Raw genomic sequence first — 12,926 nt, forward strand, 5'->3', positions numbered from 1 at the left:
GATATTTCCACACCAGCACCTCCGGGACGGGAGCCAGAACGAGAGGGGCCGGTCTCTAGACTCTAGACACAATGATCCAACTGTACAAGTTGTTGGTGAGACCACACATGGAGCACCGTGTACAGTTCTGGTCGCCCTCCTACAGGAAGGATGGCGTTAAGTTGGAAAGGGTACAGAAGGGATTCACCAGGATGCTATTGGGATTTGTGGGCTTGAGTCATGGGGAGAGGTGGGATAGACTGGGACACTTTGGAGTGTAGGAGGCTGAGGTGTGACCTTTACTGAGATGTATAAAATCATGCGCTGAGTGGATAGGAGAATGTGGTTGAAAGGGAATGATAGATCAGCCATGATTGAATGGTGGAATAGACTTGATGGGCTGAATGGCCTAATTCTGCTCCTATAACCTATGAACTGATGATGGGGTGAATGCATAATGTTTTTTCCCCTAAAGTAGGGGTTGAGATCTAGAGGGCCTATGTTTAAGGTGAGCGGGGAAGGATTTAATAACATCCTGAGGAACAACCAGGGTGATGGGTGTATGGAACGAGCTGCCAGAGGAGGTAGTTGACGCAGGTGTAATAACAACATTGAAAAGACATTTGAAGGGGTAGGAAAGGTTGGGAGGGATACGAGCCAAACGCAGGCAGGTTGGACTAGCGCAGATGGGGCATATTGATGGGCATGAACAAGTTGGGCCGAAGGGCCTGTTTCCGTGCTGTGTGACTCGATGCAAGTCTTCCCGGTGGTTTTCTCGCTGCACTTTTCTTTCACCGATTATTGTTTTTTTTTAAGTTTAGTTTAGAGATACAGTGCTGAAACAGGCCCTTCGGCCCACCGGGTCCATGCCGACCAGCGATCCCCGCATATTAACTCTATCCTACACACACTAGGGACAATTTTTACATTTACCAAGCCAATTAACCTCCAAACCAGCACGTCTTTGGAGTGTGGGAGGAGACCAAAGATCTCGGAGAAAACCCATGCAGGTCATGGGGAGAACGTACAAACTCCGTACAGCCAGCACCCGTAGTCGGGATTGAACCCGGGTCTCTGGCGCTGTGAGGCAGTAACGCTACCGCTGCACCACCGTGACGCTCAAGTTTTTGTTCTGCATCTCACTCTCAGCGACTCGTGGCATGCGCCCATAGGCTGTGTATTTTGGTGTTTCCTCCCCTCCAGCCCCGACATCACTATTCACTCCCTCCCATTCCAGGTTGGGACTGATGACAAGCGACCAGCAGGCTGTGGAGGTGACAGGGCTGGGCGGAGTGACGAGCCTGTCACGCACCCAATGAACCCGACCGGCAGCTTGTAAATAAATATCACTGGCTGTTCTCACCACCATCTGTATTTAGCAAAATCAGCCAATGAACCAAAAAACAAAAGTTGCTGTCAACATTGAACACATCCGGCAGCATCTGTGGTCAGAACAGAGATAAAGAGAAAATAGATTTGTTTTAACTTCCAGAGGCGCTGAAAGGCAAATGGATGGAACAAAGGGAATATCAATGGTGTTTTTAATTGTTACATACATTAATTGTTAACACAGTCCAGTAGAGCATCAGCGTGGCCTCGATCAGCAAGTGGACAGGAATCATCTACTGAGCCGCCTGCAGGTGGCGCCATGCTTTGCCGCCATGTTCCAACTCCACGCTGTAGATGTCACGAGCGGTGCCCGGTCCAGGCTGTTGTTGGCCGATCCGCCATCTCCTTCCTTGGACGCCTTGTCCCTCTCCTCGCCCGTCCTTGGGGAGCCTCCCGCAGACGATCACGAGGGCACGGTGGACAAGACCACGGTCCCCTCTACTCTCTGACCCCACCAGCCTCGGACGTCACTGACGAGATGCGTCTGACGAGATAAAGCCAAGCTATTTGTAGATGAAGCATCTGGTAGATCAGTGATAGTTACTAGTTTATTATTATCATGTGTACTGAGGTACAGTGAAAGGCTTTTGGTCCCGTGCGATCCAGTCAAATCAAATCATACTGTACGTAAGCCCCACACACGTGTTGTACATCGGCCCCACACGCACTGTCCCACACGCACTGTACATGGGCCCCACACGCACTGTACACGGGTCTCACATGCATTGTACACACGGGTCTCACATGCATTCTGTACACGGGTCCCACACGCACTGTACACGGGTCCCACACGCACTGTTCACGGGTCCCACATGCGCTGTTCACGTGTCCCACACGCACTGCACATGGGTCCCACACGCATTGTACACGGGCCCCACACGCATTGTACACGGGTGCCACGCACACTAAGTTCTCACGCATGGCATGATTTGACTGGCTAGCATGCAGAACAAGCTTTCACTGAATCTCAGTGCATGTGACAATAAATAAACCAGTCTAATCCCATCTTTACTGTCTGTTAACTATCATTCCTGATTTTTATTTCATTCCTGGAACACGATTGGCATCTAAATGATCTTGCTGGTATTTTTAATTTGCTGGTTTAGAGTGGACATGGATCAGAGAAGGTTCTTCAAACTTATTGTGTAGTTCGAGAGCCTTGCCGTGACGTGATCTATCCGCAGGCGTCTCTGGTCTTTGTGAAGGGCTCCACAATGATCACAGGTTAGACGCTACTAGTCTGCAGCGTCTGTAAAGGAAGTGAAAGGCAAAAGCTGCTCTTTCATCACAGACTGAATGACTGTGGTTGTGGAGATGACTGGTGTTCCAATTGGTGTCAGATTGTGGGCTGTGATCATACGAGGCGTAGTCTTATTTTCCCTTGAGTCTTAATTGTAATTCCAATCTGTGATAATATAGCCAGTCAAGAGGAAAACGCCAATCAATTTTAAGACATGGGTTTAAAATGAGATTGGAACCCGAGGAGCAACTTTTAGTGTTATGGTTGTATGGAACGAGCTGCCAGCAGAGGTAGTTGAGGCAGATACTATTGCAACATATTACAGTAAAAGGCACTTGGACAGGAACATGGATAGGAAGGGTTCAGAGGGTTTAGGGCCAAAGGCAGGCAATGGGACAAGCTTAGATGGGGCATCTTGATCAGCATGGGTGAGTTTGACTGAAGTTCCTGTGTTGCATGACTTGATGGCTCTACAGCTGATAAAACGATTGCCTTCATATTTGAGGTAAGCTAGTTGTAGAATGGGAAATCAGTGTGAAGAAGGGTCTCGACCCAAAATGTCTCCAGAGATGCGGTCTGACCCACTCAGTTACTCCAGCACTTTGTGCCCTGGTCATGGAACGGGGACGGAGTGACTTGTGCATGAGTTTACAATCTTGCATTCGACCCAGGAATTAAAACCGATGAATTCTGGAATTCGCAGTGAGGTCAATGCCCACTTGAAAGTTCTGCTTGGAAGCTTCAACTGTTATCGTTGAACCATCCTCCCATCTGAAGGAAGACACACAAAATGCTGGAGTAATTCGGCGGGCCAGGCAGCATCATCTCCTGAGAGAAGGAATGGGTGATGTTTCGGGTCGAGACCCTTCTTCTGACATGAAGCGTTCAGAAGCGCCACTCATTCCATCTCGCCAGAGATAATAGATAATAGACAATAGGTGCAGGAGCTCCAAATTCTGCCTGGCCCGCTGAGTTACTCCTGTATTTTGTGTCTTATCTTCGGTGTAAACTAGCATCATCAGTTCCTTCCTATACACTCCCTTCGAAAGGCATTTGAAGTTGATGTAATGCACTGTGTTGGGTGTGGGTTTGAAGTAATAAGGAATGTCGGACATCTCTGTTGTGCCAATTATTCCCGATTCCTAGCATGGGAGACAAACTGGTCCCACCTTCCGGAAATTCCTGATGTCTAATTGAATTGGTTTCCATTTGGAACCTGCTGTCTGCTGCTAATCTTGGTTTGAAACAATTCTACACAAGATGTCAAACTTGTTTAGAATCCAGGTTTGCTGATGGATGAAATCACTTGTTGTGGAACTAATGAGAGGGAATCATACCAAATTAAAATATGATTGTTTGAAGGGTCCCGAGCCGATACATCCTCTCTCAATTCCCTCCACTAATTTAGATTTAGTTTTTGAGATTCAGTGTGGAAACGGGCCCTTCGGCCCACCGAGTCCATGCTGCCCTTAGATTACCTCTTCACTAGTTTGATCTTATCCCCACATTCGCATCCTACACCCTAGTAGCAATTAACAAAAGCAAATTAACCAACAAACATGAACATCTTTGGAGTGTGGGAGGAATCCGGAGCACCCGGAGAAAACCCACGCGTTCACAATGAGAACGTACAAACTCCACACAGACAGCACCCGTAGTCAGGATTGAATCGGGGTCTCTGGCGCTGTGAGGCAGCGACTCTACCACTGTGCTTGACCTGCTGAGTTCCTCCAGCGCTTTGTAACTTTGTGTTTTGCTCAGGATTCCAGCGTCTGCAGTTCCTTGTCTAATCTTTTCCCTGGTTTATTTTGAGGGCGCCAGTCATGACTCCAGTAGCAAGAGCTCTGCCTGACCAAACATTTAGTGAATTAAAAAATGCACTTTCCCAGAATAATCCGGTGCATTCTTGTGCGTTGAAACGTTGGAGCTCTGATGGGACGTGTGTGTACAATGCTCTGCAGGGAGTGGTATTAAATTCTATAGAACATGAAGATACATGTTTCAGCTGCTAATTGCTGCAGAGGTTGCTGATGTTTACAGCGGAGGCAGCACCACAGGCCACCTCGGTGCCTTCTCCTACATTGAGGAATTTGTTATCAGAGTTGCCATTGCTGGCATTCCCAGCCGGTACCTATAGTGACAGGTTCCCCACGTGATGCATGTGGCTCTGCTGCAGAAACTACAACAGTCACAGAGTGGAATGAAGGAGCTGGTTACAGTCTATGGCAAATGGAGTTGATCACAAAACCGCCACAGGCGTTAGCACAGTTGCAGCTCAGACTTGCCCAGTACGGGCTTGTTGGCTTGGCGCTCTGGATGATCAATGCCTTGTCTGGCTCATGACTGCAGCTCACACTGCCTCCTACTGGCAGACTTTGTCATTGAGTCATGGAGTGATACAGCGTGGAAACAGGCTCTTCGGCCCAACTTGCCCACACCGGCCAACATGTCCCAGCTATGCTTAAGAAATGTTTCAGAACCAATTGGACAGGTACATGGATAGGACAGGTTTAGTGGGATATGGGTCAAATGCAAGCGGGACTAGAGTAGATGGGACATGTTGGCTAGAACGGGCAAGTTGGGCCGAAGGGCCAGTTTCCACTCTGTAAGACTCTCGCACTCTATGATCCATATCCCTCGTGTTCTGACGATATCCTCGTAAATCTTTGCTGCATCTCTCCAGTTATTGGCATCTTTCCTACAGCAGGGTGGCCAAACAAAACAATTAGTGAAAGTGCAGGAGTTGAAAGGGTGAGAATAAACCATTTGCTCTCTGGAATGAGAAACACTCAGTGAGGCTTCACAGTGCCAGGGTTTGTCGTTCCACATCTGCAGGAAGACTTAACATCAAGGGTCGAGAGTGTTTCATTGTCACGAGTGCCAACAACGGAACAATGAGATTCCGACATTCAGCAGCTTGACGGGCCCGAAAACACAACATATCATATAATAATCCAAAATGCAATAAATGAACAACTGTGATACTAAGTCATCAGATTAGCGCAACACCAAAGACTCAGGCCATGGAAGATCATTGTTGCTGAGGTTAGTGTTGTGCAGTGTTCAAGAGCCTGATGGTTGTGGGCGAGAAGCTGTTCCTGAACCAGGTCCTGTATCAGGCTCCTGTACCTTCTTCCCAATGGTACGAGTGAGATGAGAGCGTGGCCAGGGTAATGTAGGTCTTTGACATGACCTGCCTTTTTGATCCTATAGACCCCCTCCACAGTGGGGAAGTATCTCCGTTGTTTGGTATCTTCTCCACGTTCTAGACAATAGACAATAGACAATAGGTGCAGGAGTAGGCCATTTGGCCCTTCGAGCCAGCACCGCCATTCAATGTGACCATGGCTGATCATCCCCAATCAGTACCCCGTACCTGCCTTCTCCCCATATCCCCTGACCCCGCTATTTTTAAGAGCCCTATCTAGCTCTCTCCTTAAAGAACCCAGAGAACCTGCCTCCACCGCCCTCTGAGGCAGAGAATTCCACAGACTCACGACTCTCTGTGAGAAAAAGTGTTTTCTCATCTCCGTTCTCAATGGCTTACCACTTATTCTTAAACTGTGGCCCCTGGTTCTGAACTCCCCCAACATCAGGAACATGTTTCCTGCCTCTAGCATGTCCTCTTTTAACATTCTCTTTTAAACATTTGCACTTTAATGTATTAATCAGTGTGGGTCCCACAAACTGGCATCACCAACAGACCCCCGGACTATTTTTCTCTGCCTCAGAGGGCGGTGGTGGCCGGTTCTCTGGATGCTTTCAAGAGAGAGCTGGATAGCTGTCAGAGGATATGGGGAGAAGGCAGGAACGGGGTACTGATTTGGGATGATCAGCCATGATCACATTGCATGGCGGTGCTGGCTCGAAGGGCCGAATGGCCTATTCCTGCACCTATTGTCTATTGTTATTGTCTATTTTTGATCAGACTTTACTGGCTTTCTCTTGCACTAAACGCTATTCATGTTATTCCCTTCATCATGCATCTGTAAAGTGTTGATGGCTCGATTGTAATCATGTATTGTATTTCCACTGACTGGATAGCATGCGGCAAAAAGCTTTTCACTGTACCTCGGTACACATGACAGTAAACTAAACGGAACTATTCTATATAATGGTTGTACATATTCCTTTTACTCGTAATTGATTCTCCCTCTTCCCCCTTGTTCCCTTGTGTGTTGCAGTTTGCCAGGGTATGGATCCCTGATACAGTGGACGTCTGGCAGTCTGCGGAGCTGCTCAAAGACTACAAGTCGGGAGACACAGTGCTTCATCTGAAAACCGAGGATGACAAGGTGGGTCAGTGGGAGACGGCAGCTAAAGCACGGGGGCACAAGGAACTGCAGGGGCTGGAGTCTTCAGCAAAGCGCAGAGTGCTGGAGGAACTCAGCAGGCCGGGCAGCATCTGTGGAGGGAATAGATAGACAAGGTTTCGGGTCGGGACCCTTCTTCAGACTGAAGGAGTAAGGGGGCGTGGGGGATGGGGGAGGAGGCCGGAAAAGAGAGGCGGGAATGGGGCAAAGCCTGACAAGTGATGGGTGGATACAGGGGGGGTGGGGGGGGGGGGGGGTGATTGGCAGATAGCTGGAGGTGAAAGAGAGTGTCAGATAGGGAGAGAAGAGGAGGAGTGAAATGGAGAGCTGGAGGGGGGGATATGGGTGGAAGGGGATGTGGGAGAAGGGGGGTAAAAAACAAACGGGGGGCTTTGGAGGTGAATGGGAAGAGATGGAGAGGAGTGGGTGGCTGGAAGGGGTGGGAGATGGTGGGAGTGATGTGTGCATACCAGGCAGTTAATACAGTGGGGACTTTATTAACGGGAAATAATTACATGCAGTTGTGCCGTTTTATGAAAGATATATTAATGATTCTACAGTTGCGTTAGATTGTGAACACAGGCACGAGTTGGGGTTTCTGATTGATTCCAAGGTGCACCTTCACCACCTTGATTCCACCTTCACCACCTTGCCCCCATTTTTAAGATGCTTTGGCCTGAACTGATCTACTAATTTACCATCCATGACTCGAGTGCAGGCCCCCGTGTACTTGAGAGGGAGATTCCACCCAGCGGTGGTGTAATCCTGCCTTGGGACACGAGTTTTCATTTTGATTGTAAACAAGATCAAGCGGGTCCAACTGATTTACCTTCTATCCAAATGTCACAGAGTCATACAGCACGGAAACAGGCCCTTCGGCCCAGCATATCCATGCCAACCAAACTGCCCCATCTAAGCTAGTCCCATTTGCCTGGGTTTGGCCCCTAACCCACTCAACCTTTCCTATCTGTGTACCTGTCCAGGTGTCTTTTAAATTTTGCTATTGTATCTGCTGCAACTACTTTCTCTGGCAAGAGGTGGAATTACACACTGCCCCCAATACCATGCCTCACAACGCTAGAGTCCCAGGTTCGATCCTGACCTCGGCTGCTATCTGTGTGGAGTTTGCACGTTATCCCAGTGACCTCAATAGACACTAGACAATAGGTGCAGGAGTAGGCCATTTGGCCCTTCGAGCCAGCACTGCAATTCAATGTGATCATGGCTGATCATCCCCAATCAGTACCCAGTTCCTGCCTTCTTCCACTATATCCCCTGACTCCGCTATTTTTAAGAGCCCTATCTAGCTCTCTCTTGAAAGCATCCGGAGAACCTGCCCCCACTGCCCTCTGAGGCAGAGAATTCCACAGACTTCGTGGGTTTTCTCCGGGTGCTCTGGTTTCATCCAAAAGACATGCGGGTTTGCAACTTAATTGGCGCCTATGAATAGTGCCTAGTGTGAACGGCTGATCGATGGTCAGCATGGACTCGTTGGGCCGAAGGGTCTGTTTCCGTGCTTTTTCGCTAAAACAAAAACAAAAAACACAAATAATTAATCCAAGGTGATGCCAGTTCAATGGCCATCAAGTATTTTTCAATTCCCATAACCAAATGCAGATTATTTTTCTATAAACTAGAGCATTTATGCTGTGGGTCTTGCCAAAACTGATCGGGCATGATTTTAGCAAAGCTGCTTATGATTATTTATAAACTCCAATGCCATTGGGACCACTCCATGTAACCTGTGTGGATGAAGCTTGTTTCTTTCTCCAAGCAAACGCTTTGTCTAATGATGTGAAGTTAACCCTTTAATGCAGGGGTGGGCAACCTTGTTCTGCACAGGGGCCAGGACGCATGTCTGTGAGCGGATGGCGGGCCACATCCATCACATGTATACCCGGATGCAGACATCAAATCACGTGTTCACAGACCTTCTGTGAACTTGTTTAAGAAGGAACTGCAGATGCTGAAAAAATCGAAGGTAGACAAAACTGCAGGAGAAACTCAGCGGGGGAGGCAGCCTCATGTTTCTACATGTTTCTCCAGCATTTTTGTCTACCTTCAATTTTTCCAGCATCTGCAGTTCTTTCTTAAACATGTTCACAGGAGGTGCGTGGCCATGCCAGTGGCTTTGCTCAGGATGTGGTACTTTGCTCAGGATGTGGTACAGCCAGCGCTCAGCGGGGAAAAATCTCCGCCTGCATTCTGCCCAGGGGCCGTAGGTTGCCGACCCCTGCTTTAATGTCCTGCTGTGGGCAACTGATTTATTGCTGAAACTCTTGACTCAGGAGCCAAGTTAACAGTGTTTAATTGTCATGTGCACATGGCAATGTTAAACTCAAATTCTAAGCTGCAGCTGTCACTTTTGACTTTAGAGATACAGGCCCACCATGTGTGCACAATCTACTGATCACCCTTACTCTCTCAGAGCCTTCTTGTCAAGTCAAGTTTGTTCATCACAAGATGCTTTCCATACACATACGAGATGTGCAGTGAAAATGAAAAGGGGCCTTGCCTTAAATGCTGAGGCGTGTGATGAATTGTGCAAAAAAAACAACCCTATCCACAATCCCCATTTTATACTCAAGTGTACGTACCCTCCTAAACAGAATGGAACAAGAGGAATCGCATCCTCCCGGTAATTATTCTCACATTACACATCAGTAGTTCTATGTCAGCAAACTTAATTAGTTTGAACCCTGAACATCTGAAATGAAAAGGGCAGTTCACCAAAAACAAACTACAACATACAAACCTGCACGGCTTTGGAGTGTGGGAGGAAACCAGAGCACCTGGAGAAACCCTACGCAGTCACAGGGAGAACGATCCTCACCATGGTTGCTGTCTGTGAGGAGTTTGCACGTTCTCCCTGTGACCACGTGGGTTTCCTCCCACATCTCAAAGACGTGTGGGTTTGCTGGTTCGTTGGCCTCTGTAAATTGCCCCTAGTGTGCAGGGAGTGGATGTGAAAGTGAGATAATGTAGAACTAGTGTAAACAGGTGGCCGGCCTGGACTCAGTGGGCTGAATGGCCTGTTTCCGTGCTTTATTTCTGAACTAAACTAAACTGGTTTATCTTGGCCCAGAATAAGATGAGCAGGGAAAGATTTAATAGAAGTCCGTGGGCCGATTTCTTTCCCCACATGCGCTGCTAGAGAGAGTGGTTGAGACGGGTGGAAGAACAACATTTAAAAAGCATTTGAGCAGGTGCATGTGTGGGATAGGTTTAGAGGGATATGGGCCAAACATAGGCAGGTGGGACTGGTCTGGATGCGGCATCTTGGGGCTATTATTGTTGAGCGTTGCTGCCAGCTGCACAATGTTACAGCCAGCTCAGTGCAGTGGAGCAAGAGTGTAATCTCTCCTGTACACTAACTTATTTCACATAAAACAAATTAAGATGTTTCGTCCTGTGAGCTTTGTATACAAATTCCTTTGACAAGTTTGTTTTGTCACAGCGCCAGAGGCCTGGGTCCGATCCTGACTGCGGGTGCTTTCTCTATGTAGTTTGCACGTTCTCCCTGCGACCGCGTGGGTTTTCTCCGGGTGCTCCGGTTTCCTCCCACACTCCGAAGACGTACATGTTTTGTAGGTTAATTGGTATAGATTCTAAATTGTATCTAGGGTAGCGTGAGTGTATGGGGATCGCTGGTTGGTGTGGACATGGTGGGCCGAAGGGCCTGTTTCTGCACTGTATCTCTAAACTAAACCAAACCAAACCAAGCTAGAATGAGAATACCCTGGAGGTCACCATCTTTGCTGCCCATTGCTGGGGCTTGTGTGGACTGGTGGATGTTTTGCATCTCTTTAGTTCAGTTGCGGTGTGGTAATCTGTTTATCTCACTCATGAGTGGCACTGTTTGCCGTGTGCATCATGTAAATATTGGAAGCTGTTTTGAGTCCAGGGATCTAACAGTAGTCCATGAGGAAGCAGCCCATCCCGATGCGTGGGGGTTCCAATCCTGCCGCGGACTCTGGGTCACACAGGTCTGCTTCTTGGTTAAATTCATTCAATCAAAATACTCAACTCCAACAGAGACACCCCTCGCTCCCACGGTGCGAGTTCACCCACGAGTTAAAGAAAAAAAATCAAACTCGTGGTTTTCTACGAGATTCCAAGTTTATTTTCACGAGTTTAAACGAGTTCCCACGTGTATGTCTAAGTTTGCCATTTACTTCTCATTTCTGCAATATTTAATGAAAACTAGGATAGACAAGGGAGGTAGGCCTGATTTATCCTGCTCTTTTCCTGCCTCCAGTTCCTCCTCCCCGACCATCAGTCTAAAGAAAGGTCCCAGCCCAAAAATGACACAAAGTGCTGGAGTAACTCAGCGGGTCAGGCAACATCTTTGGAGAACATGGATAGATAACGCTTTGGGACGGGACCTTCCCATGTTGTCCAGAGATGTTGAATTTTTCCAGCATTTTGTGTCTATCTTTGAACATGGGAGTCATTGTATCTTCACCCATAGGTGTGTGTTAAAGTGTGGACTAGATGGGTTGAAGGGCCTGTTTCCGCGCGCGCTGTGTCTCTAAACCAAACTAAAAGTAAACATTGTCCACTCTCACTGCACCCAATTTATTTATTAATAAGTTAATTGCACAAAAATATACACCAGCATTCCAACTCCACTGATGTACACAATACTTGTGGAGTGTTCCTTAAAGAACTTGTTGCTCTAAAGAAGGTTTTTCCCAAGTTTGAATGTCTGCTGCGTGAGAACTCCGTGTGGTGTGGAGCCGACAGCGGGACACCGAAGCTCACCACCTCTAGAGGCCGTTGCAACCATGCATCTCCCCTCTTTGCAGGAAACTCAGTACAGGATCGATCCAAAGACTAAGGAGCTCCCGCCTCTGCGGAACCCTGACATCCTGGTGGGTGAGAATGACCTCACGGCACTCAGTTACCTCCACGAGCCCGCCATTCTACACAACCTCAAGGTCCGCTTCATGGATTCCAAACTCATCTACACTTACTGTGGTAAGTGAGCACTGGCTTTAATCTCACTCTGGGGTTGACTTCTGGAGATTGACTTGAGCTCACGATGGGCGGATGAGACATGTTTGCATAATTACAACTAGTCAATTTCACCTGGTCAATTTCAACTCATTTAACTCCATAAGTTTAACATGTTAAATTTAATGTATTGAACTCATTAAGTTTAACTTGTTATATGTAAATTGATAAGTTAAACTTGTTCAACTCTAAATTTAACTTGTTTAACATGTTAAGTTTAACTCTTAGCGTGTTATGTTTAACTCTTGGCGTGTTACATTTACCTCTTTGCGTGTTACGTTTAATTCTTGGCGTGTTACGTTTAATTCTTGGCGTGTTACGTTTAACTCTTAACGTGTGTTTAACTCTTAACGTGTGTTTAACTCTTAACGTGTTGCATTTAACTCTTAACGTGTTGCGTTTAACTCTTAACGTGTTGCGTTTAACTCTTAACTGTTGCGTTTAACTCTTAACTCTGTAGCTTTAACTCATTTGTAATTTGGTTATGTTCAACACTGATGTCACAACACCAACATCCTGTAGGGTTGTGTACCTTTCAAAGAACTGGGTCAGCTATAATATGTGGCACAATCTCATATCTACTTAGTTCACAAAGTGCTGGAGGAACTCAGCGATATTTAATCAGTCTGAAGAAGGGTCCCCACCCGTCCACTCCAAAATCCCATCCATCGATTTTAAAAGTTAGCTGTCGGGGCAGCCCAGAAAGCAAATGTCCAACATCTTTGCCTCAAACAAGATGGATGGGCAATCCATGCAAGACATTTCTAATAGTTTTACCCCCTGGAGATTAAGGATGAAAATGGATCTAATCCACTGGACCTTTTGAGTGGAAGTGAATTCAATGCAGTGGCAGAACAAGTCCACAGGCAATCTGTGCTGTCTGGTCAAATTCACTGACGGAGAATCAGAGTACACAGCTCACAGTTCTCTTAGTTGATGATTGGTGTAACCCAGGGTGTGAGAGAGATCAGTTCAAAGCAACATGTAAC

General features: G+C 47.2%; 1 protein-coding gene across 1 annotated transcript in view; it reads left to right on the forward strand.

The window, feature by feature from the left end:
* The window catches only part of LOC129712575 (unconventional myosin-Va-like), a 113,572-nt gene that overhangs the window by 13,103 nt on the left and 87,543 nt on the right, over positions 1-12,926 (forward strand). Inside the window, 2 exon segments of the mRNA XM_055661095.1 lie at positions 6,793-6,903; positions 11,730-11,901. Of these exon segments, the coding sequence (XP_055517070.1) occupies positions 6,793-6,903; positions 11,730-11,901 (283 nt within the window).

Source organism: Leucoraja erinacea, chromosome 33, assembly GCF_028641065.1.
Source record: "Leucoraja erinacea ecotype New England chromosome 33, Leri_hhj_1, whole genome shotgun sequence".
In the NCBI taxonomy this organism is placed as follows: domain Eukaryota; kingdom Metazoa; phylum Chordata; class Chondrichthyes; order Rajiformes; family Rajidae; genus Leucoraja; species Leucoraja erinaceus.